Source organism: Diabrotica virgifera, chromosome 7 (genome assembly GCF_917563875.1).
Source record: "Diabrotica virgifera virgifera chromosome 7, PGI_DIABVI_V3a".
Lineage (NCBI taxonomy): Eukaryota > Metazoa > Arthropoda > Insecta > Coleoptera > Chrysomelidae > Diabrotica > Diabrotica virgifera.
Genome location: NC_065449.1, coordinates 224,582,261 through 224,601,268, shown reverse-complemented (window position 1 = coordinate 224,601,268; position 19,008 = coordinate 224,582,261). Strand labels below are relative to the sequence as shown.

At 31.2% G+C, this 19,008-nt stretch overlaps 1 protein-coding gene across 2 annotated transcripts in view; it reads right to left on the bottom strand.

The window, feature by feature from the left end:
* Positions 1-19,008, bottom strand: part of LOC114348623 (microfibril-associated glycoprotein 4-like) — a 106,486-nt gene that overhangs the window by 58,934 nt on the left and 28,544 nt on the right. The window contains exons 4-6 of one of the 2 annotated variants that reach the window (XM_028299144.2): positions 16,898-17,119; positions 7,644-7,874; positions 6,148-6,396 (exon numbers count right to left, since the gene is read on the bottom strand). The exons of the other annotated variant lie outside the window; for it this stretch is intronic. Coding sequence (XP_028154945.2) covers positions 6,221-6,396; positions 7,644-7,874; positions 16,898-17,119 — 629 coding nt within the window. The 3' untranslated portion in view covers positions 6,148-6,220. Of the gene's footprint in view, positions 1-6,147; positions 6,397-7,643; positions 7,875-16,897; positions 17,120-19,008 lie in introns of those variants that run through there. 2 annotated transcript variants of the gene reach the window in all.

The window sequence follows — 19,008 nt, the reverse complement described above, 5'->3', positions numbered from 1 at the left end:
TATGATATATATGTCAAACAATCATAACTTTAAAATAAAAATCGACCTGTTTCGGGATTTATTTCCAAATTCGCCCATTCACGAAAAACTGAATTTATTTCAACATTTACGTGCTCACTGTGGTATTATTTATTTGTTAATACATAACACAATTTTTGCCAGTTTTTACTAATCCGCCTGATATCATCAAAACTGGCAAAAATCAGCACAAAACCGTGAAGTGTGGAAACAATTGGGGGAGACCTATGTCCAGCAGTGGACGTAAATTGGTTGGATGATGACATAACACAAAACAATTATTATTTTAAAACCTTTTCATATACTTGGCTTGGTTGGTGTCACGGACTCCGCAAATTTTGTAATCTATTTTAAAAATAGTTCTAGGCTACCTGGACACCTGCAATTTTCAGGATAGCTTAGAACTAGCTAAAAATGCAATATTTAACTGCTATTATACAGGGTGATTAATTAGTGGAGTGAAGCTCCGTAGATCCGTTATAGTAATGTATAGCGATAAAACTTAATAACAAAAATTGTAGCGAACTTTGAGCTCCACATTACAAAATAAGTTAGAATGTTACAGGGTGTTCTATAACAGGGGTCACCAATTAGATATCCTGAGGGTCCGTTTCGAGAACCTATGACACTTCCGGGGTCCGGATTTAATGCTACCTGTGTCTGTTTGCTCTAATTCGATTTCTTTGCGGATTCTTGTTAAAAATTATCCCCTATAAACAAATCAGAAGGGTGCCTATCAAAATATTTGGGCCGAAATTATTTAACAATTTTTTGTAACAAAACCAAAATATCACCTTTTTTGCCCACGAAAATATGTTTTTAGCATTTTTGGGTCCTCCTAAACATAAAATAACTTTTCATTTTTCTCAAAAATTGATAGATTTCGAGTTTTAACCAATTTAAAATCTGAAAAATGCGAAAATTATCATTTTCGAAGCTTGGACACTCATGTGTAAATTATTATTTTTGCGGTTGTCAAGTGCCTAAGGTGAAGTTTAAACATTAAATTTCAAGATTCTGATGAGTAATCGAGGCTTATTTCAATTTAGACCGTTGTTTTTATTGGCTTATTTAATTAGCACATTGTAAATAATCAAATAAATAAATAAATAAATGAAAAAAAAACTATGTTAATAATAAATTATAAAATTTTAATAAATGTCAAGTATTTGTTGGGAAATTTTCGCATAAGTACGTATAATATGTATAAAAGCGACAGAGACGCACGATACAGTGTGACAGAGACGCACCACAAAGTGCGACGCGCGGCGGCTTTAAAGTCAAATGGAGGGGCATAATTAACAATTAAAAAACAACAGTCTATATTGAAATAAGCCCTGACTACGCATAAGAATCTTCAAATTAAATGTATAAACATCAATTTAGGTACGTGCACCGAGAGAAAAAAATTCTTGACATAAAGAAACTTTATTAATATTTAAGAAAGATCGACTCGGCATATTGCCTAGGAAATATATCTTTGTATGTAAGATATAATTTTCTAAAATATTTCAAATAAATTCTACTATAGCCAAAGAAATATATCTTAAACATGATTGAACTATCACTTTCTGGCAAACTTCAAACCCATTTATCAGAAAGAAATTACACTTGATGTTAATTAATTTTATTAGTCATAAAAATATATTTTCTACACATTAGAAAACTATTCTTTCTGAGCAATAATATTTCTTAGTAAGGAATATTATTATTTTACTATTAATAATTAATTTATTTAATGTTAAGAAATATATTTCACAGAGATAAACGTATATTTAGAGTTAAGTTAATATTTCTTGAAAATAAAGTGATATTACATACGGCGAAATAAATCATTGTGTTAAGGTAAAATCATTATTTATTAATAAAACAAGATATAAAACGTTATTATTACATACAAATATTTTCTCCACTCTTAAACCACTGGCTTCTACACAACAATAAAAGGATGGAGAGGCAAATCCAACTTCCTCAAATTTTCCTTCTTTTGTTAATAGCACTTTGTATATCAGCAATTCACTAAAACAAAATCGTTATGTAGAAAGAGTAAACTTACTTTAATAAAAATTTTTTTATAAAGATATAGACATTTATTTTGACAAATTTAGGAAATACAAAAAAAACAGCCCCACATAAGAACTATTAATACTAATAATAATCAATCATATTTAGTTCAAACATGGCATTATTTAACCTACACATCTTTGTTTATTTTTTTCTTTTTGTTAATGAAATATAAATTATTTATCTGTATAATATTAAGTCACACAATAAACATTGTTTAGCTAAAACAAGAGGGAAAATACAACCAATGTAAAACATTGAAGCAGACATAATAATATGTAATTTTCTTAATTTTTATAATCTAAAAGAGACAGCATACCTAATCATTAAGAAATTTTATTACGGGAAAGTATTATTAGTTTACATCTAAGTCATTTAATACATATTATCTAATTCACGGTTTTCGGCAATAACATTTCTTAACCATAAACATATATTTCTTTTAGACTAACTGATTTCTTTATCTCAAATAAATTAACAGAAAAAATCCTCAGCGTTGCACCCGCCATGTTTGATATAGCGTTGTATTGTATATTTTTATAGAAGACGATACATTCAAGAAACCTATTATAGTTGATACATATGTATACACATTTTTAAAAAGGTACTTACATGTATGAAGTTCTACCATTTCTGGAAGGCCCCGCAATTGGTTAATAACTCCTTTCTTAATATTGTTCTGAAGCTATATATTATATCATTCTGTCCCAGCTTTAAATTGTGGCATATTTCCCAGTTAGAATAATAAGCTCCTTTATTTCAGAGTCGTCCATCATTATACCTAAAAAGCATATAAAGATACTTTTATGTTTCTTTTTTAACCATTCGTATACGCAACAATATTATTATTACATCTTAAATTACTTAATTTACTTTTATTTAATACCTTATATATGTACGTACCTTCAAAATATCCGTTAATTTTTAAAGTACACCAATAAATCCAACATCCATCTATATGATCATGAACATATCACTCCATCTTGACAAACACTGACGACTAAATCATAAATAGTTAATGTGCGCAATTCTTTTGTGGAAGAAAATCTCTTTGCAAGTAACATTTCGGCATTAATGACAAAGTTTTTAGTTTATAACCACAGTTACTACAGAGGGTATTTCTGAAGAATTATTTCTTGTGGTTTAAAATATTTATTTGATTGCAAGAAAATTTCTTGTTCACAAATATAAATATGGATTAACTTAACATTATATTTCTTATACTGCAAAATATTTGTAGTTTTCAATTTAAGAAATAAAAACTTTAGGATAAGAAAATTAAACGTAACCATTAATGCATTTCTTAGTATTGAAGAAATTATCTGTAAGAAATTATTGAGTTGTGTTTAAAAAACTCGTTTCTTTATATGTTAACCGGTATGTTTAAGTTAATAGGATATGTTAACTTTTAAGAAATATTGCTCAAAGAAATCGGTGTTTTAGGAGAAAAGAAATTGTTCTCTCGGTGTGGCAGCCTGAAATCTAATAATTTACATAATGAGTTTTCAAGCCTCGAAAATGCGTATTTTCGCATTTTTCAGATTTTAAATCGCTTAGAATTCGAAAACTTTTGAGAAAAATGACAAGAGATATTTTTGTTTAAAAGTACCTAAAAAAACTAGAATTAACTACATTTTTGGTCCAAACAGATAATTTTGAATTTGTTAAAAAAAGTTGTTCTTTCCTTGGGCCCCTTCTGATTTGTTTAAAGGGGACATTTTTAAAAAAGAAACCGAATCAGAAAATTTTTCATTCAGGAGCGGCCTGACAACATATTGGAAAGGAAACCTAATAATATCTGATTGTTTTTTGGCCAATGTTTGAAGTGAGTTTAGTGCAACTGATTCTAATTAGCGGCAGCGTTTCTCAACCTTTTACCCTTTGCGACCCAATCTTCCATAATTATTTTCGCCGCGCCCCCCCTCGTTCAATAATTTTGACAAAAAACAGTCAAATCTTACTTTTTAGTATTGAGTGCTCATGAACACTGAATAGGAGTTATAATCAACTCCTATTCAGTGTTCATGTGTATTTTATTTTTTATTTTGTCAGAGTTTTGTTTTTCTTCGATTTTAGTAAATTAGTTAATGATGTTAGTGTATTTTTTTATATGCTCACGCCCCCCCATTACTAAAAGCGCGCCCCTCTAGGGGGGCGCGCCCCACAGGTTCAGAAACGCTGATTAGCGAGTTGAGATATTCATCTATTATCTGAGGTCTGTACTGAATTTTAATAAAGTTCATTCTTAGTAAAGTGGCTTCGCACACATAAGTTGAGCCAAACATAGTACGCAATTTCATGGTCAAACATTTTCAAAATTGCTACACCCTTTATTCTGAATTTAATGTCGGTCCGCACAAAACTAGCCCACGGTCCGTATGCGGACCGCGGTCAGCTAATTGGTGACCCCTGTTCTATAACATAGTGGCAGACCAAACTTATGTTTTTTTAAATAGGACACCCTGTATTTTATTTTATATTGGAAATCGTAACTTTTCGATTACAAAAATATAAAGGTTTGGTATGTTATACGGGATGTTTACAAAGTTATAACCAATTTTATATGAAAATCGTAACAAGTTTAACTACCTGTATAAATAAAAGCAAACACAAGGTCAATGGTTTATTGAAGCCATATTTTTTTATTTATTGTAAAAAATTTCGTAAATGTTTATTTTGCTAATTTTCTTTATATTGAATACAGGGTGAGTCAAAACGCAAGTACATTATTTTTTCAGTAATTTTAAATAGAACACCATGTATTTTATATCATTATCGAAAAGTACCATTTTACCATACTATAATTTTTGTATAACATTCCCTATGTGCCTATGTGTAAATTTATTAGTTTTCGAGATATTTTCATTTTTCAGAGCAAAATTATTAATAATTACGGGTCTAAATCTTTACAAATTTTAAGTAAGCCATGATTGAATAATTGTCTAAAACTTACAATTTACGATTACTGATTATCAATCTGTAATCTAAGTTGGCTACAATTTTTGTTATTAACTTTTATTACTATCTATTTCTTATAACGGATCTACAAAGCTTTACCCGACTGACCCCTAATTTCAAACTATTTTAAAAATGTGACTAATGCAATGATATTTTACAATACGGTAATAAATCGATATCTACAAATTGATGGTCCCTCAGTGGCATTAGACTGCAGATCGAGAGGTCCCTAGTTGGAACCCGGCTGTTGCGTTTCTTTTTTTAATTGTTTTAATAAATAATTAAAAGTTTATATACTTAAAATTATATATGTATACCATTTTAAACAACCGTGGTATTATAAAAAATACTATTTTATACTAGTGTAATTTTTGGAATCCTAATTATAAATAACAGTTAATACACCTACTAAAAATTCATATTTTATAAGTTAATTATTCTTTCCAAACATGTTGTGTGCTACACTATGTATATGTACAATAACAAAACCGTGATATTATAAAAAATACTTTATCTACTCTATGCTATGGCATATTATGTATAGGTTTTAGTTTGTGAAAACTGTCATTATAGATAGCAGTGCGTGAAGAGTTTAAAATATGCGTGAAGTAACAATGTATTTTAAATGGGATTTACTTTTTCGCACACTTTCAATGGGTTTTTTGGCACACTTTCATATTATCCAATATCCTTAACTTTCGCGTTGTCATGGTGATGACTTACAACAAAAATTTTGACAGTTTTGCGGCTTGAAAGTAGTTAGGATTTTTAAATGCAAAGTTCTAAAAATTGTAGAATAGAAATCAATTAAAGTGACGAAGAGTTACAGCTTTTTTATTTGTTTATCGTAGATAAAATATTGTATGAAACTGTGTGTGAAGTACTTTTTGCGAACTTACGCGATGTATAGCACTCGCTCCGTTGTCGCTCGTGCTCTAAATATCGCGTGCGTTAGCAAAAAGCATACTTCACGAACTGTTTCATAAATAACTATTTTTATTAGAGTGTAATTTTTGGAATTTTAAGCATTTTATCGTTAAATCGTTTATCGTTAAATTATTTTATATTCTTTCCTATAAATAATAAAAAGGTTTTATTATAAAAAAGTTATTTTTTATAAAAGTGTAATTATTTAATAAGTAAAACATGGTATTTTTCAACTTTGTTTGTATTATATAGGCTAATTCCTTCTTGGACGAATCAACATTCTTGATCCTGATAAATTGTATTCCTTTCCTCGGAATCCATCCCAGTTAATTCCGTTCCATCTCTGCTGATCAGTGAAAATAATAGTTGGTAACTTTCCATTCAGACAACATACGTAGCAAATGCTATCTTTATACCACCATCCTCCCTCTAAAAAAATAAATAAATAAAATACCAATATTTGCTCAACACTAAGTAGATAAATTAACAAAAAGCACATATTGTAGTTATGATATTTTAATCTGGTCATGGGGTTCCATACCAAAAAATTAAATGTATTAAATTTTTTTATACAAAAATGTCATAGTCATAAGTTATATAATAGCTAATGCCATTGCTGACATCAGTAAACGTATTTATTTTTCAATTAGAGCTAAGGCATCATAATAAATATGATACCTTATGATACTGCCATATGATGTATTCATAATTACCTATAATAAGATTAGGTTAGGTTAGAAAGAAATTTAAGAAAGATGTAGAAAATATTTATAAATATATATTTTAAAGAAGCATGGCATACTATCGGTCTAGAAGTTAATGTCTCAAAGACAAAAGTACATGAAAACAACTCATAAAAAAGTACAAACGGAAAGCACTCATATTATATCTTTGAGTGGGCAAAAGTTTGAAACAGTAGATCATTTCAATTGTTCAGCATCAGTAGTTACAGAAAAAAAAACAGTGATTAGGTAAAAGCGAGGATTTCACTTGGAAAAAAATCCTTTTAAAGCCTACACAATATTATAAAGTAAAGATAAGTTTCTATTAACTCAAAAATAAAAATATAGACAACATTTGTGAGACCCGTAGTAATGTATGCGTCAGAAACATGGACTTTTTAGGTGGGAAAGAAAAATTTTAAGGAAAATATAATATATGAACCTATAGGTACAGGAGAATGGGGAATGGCGTAGAGGAATGAACCATGAAATAAATCTAATATAATAGACCAAATATTACAAAACAAAAATGAGAAATAGACGACTGAGTTGGTTGGTAGAAAGAATGGACGATAAGAGAAGTAAAAAAAATATTGCACAGAAAATAATTTAATGGGAAGAGAACGAGAGGTAGGCCTAGACAGCGAGGTATAGATAGTATTAACCAGGATTTAAAAAAAACTAGGAATATGAGAATGGGAAGAATAAGCAAAGGAAATTAAAACTGGTCAAATGTAGTCAAGGAAGCAAAATATACATGACACTGAAATGATCTCAAAAACCACAAACTAGGAAGTAACTATTTTAGATATAAAACGCTGGAGCTTCTGAGGAGTTATTTAGAGTTACTTTAGAGCCTAGAAATCCCAAGGGGCGACCATGGCCCTCCATAGGCTGACAGTGGTCGCAGATGATGATGATAGTAAAAACAATAAGTATATAATATAGATTTACCAAAATATTTGGCACAATCCCCGGGGATACCATCCAGATCCACATCTAAAGTAGAAAATTTTGCATTGAGTTGTCCTGATAGTGCATCACCAACATTTCCTGAATAGGCACCAAGTGTAGTCAAGTTGTACCCATCCTTTTCACCGGCTATAGCAAACGATGCATAACGGGCATATCCTGTTATCCCTTCCTTGTCAGTAAGTTCTATTAACAGTTCATACTGTTCAGATCCTAAAACAGCACAAGAAAGAATCGAATTTAGTAATAACTTAGCAAAATACAGTTCTTCTTGCATATCTTATTAAATCATTGAATAATAGGTACCTAGATATAAGTATAAAAGTAGAGATCACCATCATTCTCTTTGCCTTATCCTTGTGCGGAGTCGGCTTCTCTAATTGCATTTCCTCACACAATTCTATCTTGGGTCATATTAATATTAATCCCTTTACCAACATGTCCTGCCTAATCGTCTCCCCCCAGATCTTCTTTGGTCTTCCTCTCCTACTCCTTCCAGGAATCTCCACTTCAGCTATTCTTCGTATGTTATTAACGTCTCGACATTGAACATAACCAAACCATCTTAACCTATGCTCTCTCATTTTGGCATCAATTGGTGCTACACCTAGACTTCCCCTAATACACTCATTTTTAATGTTATCCTTTTTTGTCGCTCCACTCATCCATCCAACCATTCTCATTTCCGCCACGTGCATTCGTTGTTCCTCGTTCTTTTTCACTGCCAACATTCAGTTCCGCACATCATAGCCGGCCTTATGGTTTTATAGAATTTTCCCTTAAACTTCATTGGAATTTTTCTGTCACACAACATACCACTCGCTTCCATCTACTACATGCATCTCCATCAATTTCTCCATTACTCTGTAATATAGAACCCAGGCACTTAAGACTATCGCTTTTCACAATCATTTCACCATCCAAAGATACCATTTTATTTGTAGTAACTCCACTTTTAAAGAACATTCCAAATACTCTGTTTTTGTCCTACTAAGTTTTAAATCTTTTTCCTGCAGGGCTTGTCTCCACTGTTCTAGTTTTTGTTCTGTCTCTTTTATTATTTCCTACTAACACGACATCATCAGCATACATTAAGCATCATGGAATGTTACCCTGTAGTTTCGCTGTTATCTGGTCCAAAAATAATGGGAATAAATACGGACTAAGCACCGAGCCTTGGTGCAATTATACTTTCACATGAAATTTATCAGTCTCTCCCACACCTGTTCTAATACTAGTCGTTAGTCCTCATAAATATCCCTCACAATCTTTACATATTCACCAGGGACTCCTTTCTTATTGAGTACCCACCACAGAATCTGTCGAGGAACTCTATCATTATGCTTTCTCAAGATCAATGGATACCATATAATCGTTTGTTTTTTTACTCCTGTATATTTCCATCTACTGTCTTACAATGAAAATTGCATCTGTTCATAGATGCATACAATAGGAAAAGTGAATGGTTGACCATTCCAAAAATCTACGAAACTGTGCGTAGAATTGCTATTTTAGTGTAAATTTTAGGTTCTCCAATACTTTCTCTGTAAATAACTTACTCTTCATTCGTAACGATAAATAGACCAGGAAGGATCTGTTTTTAGGTGGATGTGAGAGGTGGCATTCGGATTTTTGCGGATAAAGTTAGTTGAATGACTTCGCTAATAATAATTGACTTATGCTCCTTCTCAAATATGCCCGGAACATTAATAAAGAAAATAAAATATTTAAAGATTTCAAAAAATTTCGTTTTTTTTTCTATTTTCTTTGCTTATAACTTTAAAACGATTCATTTTGGAACAAAGTCGTATAGGAATAAAACAAAGAAAATTAAATTTTGTATCAGATACGATTGGTTCAAAATGTCTTAATTTAACACCCTTGATGCAAAATAGCAATAAATATAAAATAAGTGGGCAAAAGGAGCCTGTCATTATTCAATGTTGTTACATCACTTAGGTTACACTTGGAACCTTCCTAATCGCTTAGAAAATTTTTGTTACGTGCTAAAACCGTCCACCAAATTTCATTAAAATTGACTTACCAGATTTTGCATAATAATTTTGTAATCTAAACTTTTTTTTAAAAATTAAAATTTTTTAAAATCTTGCACAACAAAAACTAGAACATACAAAGATTTGTCAATTTTTTTACAGATAAAGAAGCACTCCACCTATCTAATTCACTTTACAGAATTGAAATCGGATTATTTAAGCAGCCTTAGCAATGTTTTATAGTTATAAACAATTTTTTGGCTTATTAACAAATTAGAGCTGTGTCCAGGAGGGGGTGCTACGGGCTCCTTTATTTAGATGGACTTCCCCAAGTTTTTTTATGTATTTTGACCCGTACAACACGAATTTTATGGGTAACAGATGATCCGGATTTAGATAAGATTGTTATAAACAAAGAACTTGATGATGAATTACATAACATCGATTTTTCGCAAAATAAAACATTTTGTATTTCTTGGGTAATTCTTAAATGTTCTTACAAGTTTTTTCGTAGGATGCATAGTTTTCGAGATAAACGCGGTGGAACATACAAAAAATCGAAAAATTGCAATTTTTTAACGAGAATAAATTTGATTAAAAAATAAAATAACAATTCTGCTGACAGCATTTGAAAATTTAAGTCAACTTATACCGATTTTAATTATTTGCATTGCTAAAAATTAATTTTTTTATTATTAAACAAAACTATATTTTTATAAGCCAAAAAATTGTTTATAATTTTAAAACATTGCTGAGGCCCCTTAAATAATCCGATTTTAATTCTGTAAAGTGTATTAGATAGGTAGAGCACATCTTTATATGTAAAAAAATAGCCAACTTCTAACTGGCCTACTTTTGTTCAGAAAGATTTTAAAAAATCTGAACTTTTTTAAAAACATTTATATTGCAAATTTATTATGCAAAATCTATTAGGTCGATTTTATTGAAATTTTGTAGACCCTTTAAGTAAGTTATAAGAATTTTCTAAGCGAATTACTAAGGTTCTAAGTGCCACCAAAGTGGTTAAGAAACATTGAATAACAACAGGCGTATTTTGCCCCCTTATTTTGTATTTATTGCGATATTGCAGAAAAGATAATGCCTTAAGACATTTTTGACCAGTCGTATATCATACAAAATTCAATTATCTTTATTTTATTTCTTTTGTTCCAAAATGAACCGTTTTAAAGTTATAAGCAAAGAACGAGAAAAAATCGATGTTTTTCGAAATTTTTAAATATTATTTTAATTTTTTTATTAATGTTCTGGGCATATTTGAGAAGGAGCATAAGTCAATTATTGTTACTGAAGGTGTCACCTAACTTTATCTGCAAAAATCCAAATTCCACCTCTCACATCCAAAAATACACGTTTTTTGCAGATTAGTCCTGGTCAAAAAGCATTTTTCTTCGAGATATTGAAGTTAAAATTAAAGCGGCACAGTTATTTCCATTAATGTAGGCATTAATAATTATGTCGGTGTTTTTGGGTTTGCATTTATTACATAAGATTGCATTTATTACGCAAATGAATTTTTTCATTGAAATTTAAATATTTATTTATTGAAATTTGTTAAAACCAATAGATACATTTCACACATACATTAAAGATTTAGTTAAAATGTGTTTTTTTGATGTTTTTGTTTTATTACAATTGTTATTTTATTTAGATCATATAAAAGGGGTCCTTTTAGAACACCAATTTGTTTTTACATGTTGAATGCATCTATTCGTTTTAAAAAATTTCAATAATAGTTATTTATGATATATGTAAATGTTAAAAGTACACGTTTAAGGCACGCATGTGAAAGTTTGCAGAATGAGCGAAGGGAGTTCTGCAATTCACATGAGTGCCTTAAAAATGTACTTTTTAACACGCATATCATACAATATTTTTTCTAGAAACGTAATTACAGGACATATCTACAAATGCTTTTACTTGAACTTGACTGACATTCCATTTTTATATTTTTTTGACATTACATCAAAATTGCCTATAAGGTCAATACGAACTACAGTGCCTTAAAAATGTTTAAGCATTAGTGCCTTAAAGCAGCATTTTTAACGCTCGTATGGAGTGCTAAAAATTACATTTTTAACACGGTTGTAGAAAAATAACACTATGTATTTGCTTAATAGCGAATAAAAATTCATTTGCATAATAAATGCAATCTTACGACCTAAAAATACCGACATAATTATTTTATTTTTAACTTCAAATATGTCGAAAAACAATGACTTTATCGTTACGAAGAAAAAGTTTATTATTTACCGTATCCGGAATTTTGTTCGAATGAAATTTGTTCGAAGAAATTTATTCGACGGAAATTTGTTCGAATATAATATTGTTCGAACAGAAAGTTGTTCGAAAGAAAGTAGTTCGAAAGGAAATTGGTTCGAAAATAAATTATTCGAGGAATTCGTATCTAGGGAATGGTCTACGTGATTAATACTTAATGACTTAGGTAATCTCTAATATCCGGGGTTACCCAAAAAGGCCACATACCAAAATACCTCTCTCACTCTAATACCCGCAAGTTGGGTTAGGACCGCAGGGTTAGGTCTCCTCCTCTCAGGTAAAATTTGGCCCTTTAGGGATGTCCTCCTAATATCGCTATTGCAATTAGACAGGTAGGAATTTTATTTTATAAATAAATTATTCTAGGGAATGGTCTACGTGATTAATACTTAATGACTTAGGTAATCTCTAATATCCGGGGTTACCCAAAAAGGCCACATACCAAAATACCTCTCTCACTCTAATACCCGCAAGTTGGGTTAGGACCGCAGGGTTAGGTCTCCTCCTCTCAGGTAAAATTTGGCCCTTTAGGGATGTCCTCCTAATATCGCTATTGCAATTAGACAGGTAGGAATTTTATTTTATAAATAAATTATTCGAGGAATTCTAAAATAGATTCGAGGTATTCTTAAAAACGGTATCCGGAATTTTATTCGAATTAAATTTGTTCGAACAAATTTATATTCTAACAAATTTCTTTTCGAACAAATAACATTCGAACAAATTTCCGTCGAATAAATTTCTTCGAACAAATTACATTCGAACAATTTTCCGAGATTCATTATTTACATATTATAAAGTATTGTAGAAACGAAAAATTGAGCTAAAATAGCAATTCCGCCAGTGGGGTAAAATTTGGGAAGGGTCAATCTTTTTCCATATGTATTATAGTATTCCGTGTATAATACCTATACTTGCTGCCAAGTATGGCAAAGATATGGATAGTGGATAGTGGATATAGTGGATACAAATAATTTTAAATTGTCAAATAAAACACCGTGTAATTCAGTAAGAAGTTACATTTTATTTAAGTGTTTTGGGTTAATCCTTAATATTTTGAGCCCATGAATCAACAGTTAAAATTATTAATAAAACACCCTGGATAATTACTTTAAAGTGCCCACTAGAAACTCTTTTCTTATTGAATTCCGTTATTAGTTACGATGAAATCAGGCCTGGATTCCGCGTACCAAAAAAAAGTTTATTAATAGCAAGCTGAAAATTTGTTAATAGCTTAAAGGTATCTAGTCGGACAAACTTTGATGTACGGGAACACTGGAACAGGGAAAGTTTTAATTGTGGAACAGGTTACAGGTTTCGAACATCAGACTACGAAAATGTCCCATGTGTTTTGTCGGACAGAACTTCAAATTGATTTGCTACCCTTTCATTAAACTCTCATGCAAAAATCAGACTGCTACGTATCACGAACATAATTCCTGTCATTTGACATGTTCCACGTGTCGAACTTATTAAAATGCCCAACATATTTGTCGGTCAAACATTTTTTCATATATTATATAAGGCGTGTAGAGTTTTGAGAAAATCAAGTTTGAAGTTTAACCTTTCCTAAATTCTACCATTTGTTTTTCAAAATATTTAGTGATTGGCTGGTCTTTTTAAGTTCAAAAACTTTTATATAACAGTACAATTATTATTCAATTAAAAAAAACGGCATTTTATAAGACAGTTTAGAATAAGAAACAGCACTTATACCCACTGTCTTCCAATTAAATACTTGGACTGTACTTATATCTTCATTATTCAAATATAATGTGATTAACAAAACAAAGAATTTTTGGATAAAAAAGTAAAAAATTGGCATATAAAATGCAAAAAGTAGAAAACACACTAAAAGTAAACTTAAATATTCATCATCGCTTTCGAAGCAGTTGTCTGGTTAGTCGGTATCTTCCTGAATATTATCCAGAAAGCCTTGATCTGTAATTTGTAATTCTTCCCGTTGTTGGTAAGGCAAATTTCTGTAAATGATTCTGATTCTGTTGTGATGGATGGGAGGGACATACAGCATATACCTTGCTACTTTGACCGTATCACCTATTCGTCCAAGTACACTAAGTGTACTTGTCCAAAGGTATACAAGTATACAATGTATACATGTATACTTGTATCTTCTTCTTCAAGTGCCGTCTCCTAATCGGAGGTTGGATATCATCATCACTATCTTTACTCTATCCACCGCTGCTCTAAAGAGTTCTATAGAACTGCATCTAAACCAGTCCCTTAAATTCTTTAACCATGACACTCTCCTTCTTGCTATACTCCTTCCGCCTCTTATCTTTCCCTGTATTATCAGTCTTAGCATTTCAAATCGCGGTCCCCTCATTACGTGTCCCAGATATTGTAACTTTCTTATTTTTATTGTGTTTATTATTTCGCATTCTTTACCCATTTCTCGCAGTACTTCCGTGTTCGTTTTCCTCTGTGTCCATGCTATTCTAAGCATTCTTCTGTAACACCACATTTCAAATGACTGTAGCTTATTTATGTGTTCTTGCTTTAATGTCCAGCTTTCAAGTCCATATTGTAGTATCGAGAACACGTAGCATCTCAAAGCTCTTGCTCTCAGTTCTAAGCTAAGGTATTTGTTGCAGAGAACTGTTTTCATTTTTACAAACGCATTTCTTGCTATTTCTATCCTGGTCCTTATTTCTGTTGTTTGATCATTTTTCTCTGAAATCCAGGTTCCTAGGTATTTGTATTTATCAACCCTTTCTATCGGTACATTTCCCAAATCTATGCTTGTTTGTATGTTTGTTTTTTTAGTTATTATCATGTATTTGGTCTTTTTTATATTCATTTTTAGTCCATATTCTTTACAGAAATTGTTTGTTTTTTTCAGTAGTAGTTGGAGTTGTTCAGCAGAGCTTGCTATAATCACGGTGTCATCTGCATATCTTATGTTGTTAATAGATCTTCCGTTAATTATTATTCCTTCACTTTGAGATAGCAATGCTTCTTCAAAAATGGCTTCACTATATGCATTAAAGAGTAATGGAGACATAATACATCCCTGCCGAACTCCTCTCCTGATTTCAATTTGTGGACTGGGTTCGTTATCTATTACAATTTGTGCTCTTTGATGCCAGTAAAGGTTTGTTATTATTCGTAAGTCCCTTTTGTCTATGTTTTTTGTCTTTAGAATTTGGACTAATTTTTCATGTCTTACTTTGTCAAAAGCCTTCTCAAAATCAACGTAACAAACATGCACATCCACATTCATGTCCATGCATCTTTGAGCTAACACATTAAAAGCAAATAACGCCTCTCTGGTTCCTAGTCAGTTTCTGAAAGCAAACTGACTATCATCTATTCCTTCTTCTAGTTTTTTGTTTATACGACCATGTATTATTTTCAAGAATAATTTGAGAATGTGATATTGTTCTGTATGAACATGTATGAACAGATGTGTGTAATCTTATTAATGATATTGTTCTGTATTCACTGCAATCTTTAGCGTTTGTATTTTTAGGGATAGCACAAAAGGTTGAGAGTAACCATTGTTTTGGTATGTTTCCTGTTTTGTACACTGTGTTAAACAAGTCTACGATAATGTCTAAGGTTTCATCATTTATACATTTTAAGCTTTCTACTGGGATTTGGTCTGGACCTACTGCTTTACCATTTTTGCTGTTTTTTAATGCCGATTTAATTTCTTCTTTTAATATCTTCAAAACCGTATCATCTTCTACTTCGACTTCCATCTGCTCTGTTCTATTGTCTTTGAACAATTCATTTATGTATTCTGTCCATCTCTTTAATTTTTCGTTAGTACTCAACACAAGTTTCCCATCTGTATCTTTTAGTATTCCCGGTTTTCTTTTTCTGTTGATCTGCGTTAATTCCTTAATTTTTTTATGTGTGTTAAAATTATCATGTCTTTTCTGGTGTTCTTCTATTTCTGCGCATAGTTCTTTTAACCAATGTTCTTTAGCCTGTTTAATTTTGGATTTTATTTGTTTATCCACATTTTTGTACATCTGATTATCTTTGTTTTTATGCTGACGTCTTTGTTCCATTAAATCTAAGATTTCCTCCGTCATCCATTGTTTCTTTTTGTATCTGGTTGGTGTAAGAATTTCTTTTTGACATTTATCGTGTATACAAGTCTTGTATTAACAGGTTCTATTCAAGATAACTAGGACGCTGGCCAACTTCTTTGGATCCAAGTAGTGTCATTAAAATGGCGTCGTTGTCGGAAAATCGAGAATGAGATGTAAGTACGAATAAAAATTGTCTGAAAGGAAAAGCGTTAGATTCATTGGGTTATACGATGCTGAGAAAGCATTATGGATTATGATTATGATTACGACATCCAATTAAACTTGGATCTTGTCAACCGGCTTAACTAAAATGTGATGTAATTAATGTCGAATACATTGTACCACTAATCTAAAAAGTGTTAACGATTTGGCTGCCAAATGAGATATCTAACACGTGTTTGGTTGTTTGGAGTCCAAGGGATATAAGCGTACTCATATCCAATGGCTGCCAAATGATAAACAAACTATATTCAGGAGTTAAGTGAAGTAATCATAGATGTCACTATTAGTTTTAAATTCACTTGTATCCTTTTACCACAACATTAAAGTGGGTATTGACTATCTATTACTGTACTTATCTCCAACTCGACCAAAATTGTACTTTTACCCCTTGGCTTTTAGATGCCTCAATATAAAGTTTGCTGTTGAATAAACTTAAAAACAGCCTTCAAGTTTTCACAATCATAAACTTGTCACGAAGAGGCGTTCCAAAATTAAAATCACGTTCCACAAATTAAACTTCCCCTGTTACAGTATTCCCATACATCAAAGTTTGTCCGACTAGACACCTTTAAGCTTTAAAAAAATTTCCAGCTTGCTATTAATCAACTTTTTTGGTACGAGGGATCCAGATTTATTACCATTTTATACCTGTTCTTACCTGTCATCTGATAAATGTTCTGTAATCCCAGCCAGAACTCTCCATTTAAAGTTCCAAAGCCAAACTTATAAGCTCTCCACGGTTGGTAAAAATCTTCACGTCCATTGAACCTTCTCTGAACGGTTGTCCATCCTCCGCCTTGAATATCCATGTCGCAAAGAACTTCGATGGGTTCTTTGTTACCCCTGGGTTTAATTGCATATATTCCAGATCTATTAAAACCTGAAACGATAATTTAAATTGACAAGGGGATAAGCGCAAAATTTCGGCTCCAATGCTTTATACATGCATTCATTTTTTTCAAATCCTGAGAAAACTAAATATTTTTGAAAAATTTAAACGCAGAATGAAAGATTACGTTGTTACCGAGGGCCGAAAGTCCCTAAAGACTTCTATAATGTTTATTTTAATAAGTTACAGGGGTGAAAAGAAAACGAAAATTTAGTGTGATTTTTAATTTCAAATATCTCATTCAAAAGAAACTTTATTAATTTTAAGGGACTTTCGGCCATCATCGGTCATAATGTTGTAGTCTTTCATTCTGCGTTTTTATTAATTTTTTCAGGATTCGAAAAAATGAACACATGTCCATTATCCATGGTAATATTTTCCAAATCCAACATTCGCTAACTTTGACATACAACGCACTCAGTAGAACAGATTGTGGTGAAAAAACAGTGGCAAACAAGGCTACTAAATATTTGACACGGCTTCAGGAACATTTTGAGTTGTTTTATAAATAATATTGATAGTGTGTTTGATAAATAATTGATTTAAGATGTGAAATTAATAAAAAGTTATTTATTGTTTATTATTTATGAAAGATTCAAGCAGATAATACACCAGGATATATTCTGTGATCCAAGTGCTTTGTTATTAAAGACGTTCAAAATTTATCTAAGCCTTCTACGGTAACAGTATTTTATTAAATAAAAAAATCACTTTATCACTTTTTCTCTTTTCTCGATTCTCAGTTTTATATTGTATATTATATAAATTATTGTAATTACTGAAGTAATAGTTAGTGAAAAAATAATCATACTAATTAACTGAATTAATAATTTAAGCTATTATACAAGTAACGGTTATCCAAGGACATTATATACAGCGATGAGCGCACTAATAACCACAGAGCGCAAAATAACACAAAAGATGGAAAACATACTAATTTGTGAGATAAAAACGGATGAGCCTAGTGGAGGTGTTAAATTTAGCGATAGTAACATATAGATTGACATTATATTGATTGTTTACCACCTTTAGACGTATCGGACGAGTTTGAGAAATGCCACTTTCACAGTGACAGTTTTAGTTGACATATTCCTCTGATACGTCTAAAGGTGGGAAAAAATCAATATAATGTCAATTTATATGTTATTATCGCTAAATTTTACAACTCTACTAGTCATGTCTTTTTATCTTACAATTGAATAATATGTTTTCCATTATTTTTTACGCTATTTTATTAGTGCGCTCATCACTGTATAAATTTATAAAGCATACAGGCCGATAAATAGTACACAATAGGACACTCTACAATATACATTTTCCGCAAATCGCCAGGAAATTTTGACATTCCTGTCAAAATTTCTTGAAGAAAAAGTCAGGACTTCCTTACTGTAAGGAAATGTCATTTCCTTACTGTAAGGAAATGATATTTCCGTACAGTTGTTAGTGTTCTACATAAATGATAGAAAACACATTGCTTATGTATGCATTAGGTATATACTAGGAAGTATGCCATTACAACATTTTCTGAGAAAGAACTCGTATTTTTACTCATGCGATAATCCATAAAAGGTCTGTATGCATTTTCGTACTTTTCTCTTGATTTCTTTGGCAATAATTCTAATGAAGCAGTATTCACTGCCTCAACCAGCTCTGGAGGAGTCCCAGGAATGGAAATTTCATCATCACTTATCATTTTACTTTCGAGAACACCAGCAATTAAATTTATAAGCGTCAAGTTTGACAATTCAACCTCAATACGTTTCCATAGTAACCCAAGTAATTTTATTAGGAATTTCAAAGCACCATTTATTTGGGAATAAAATTATCGCGTTTTTTTTAAATCAATCAATATCTGTCGAATTTTAAACGATTTGCGGAAA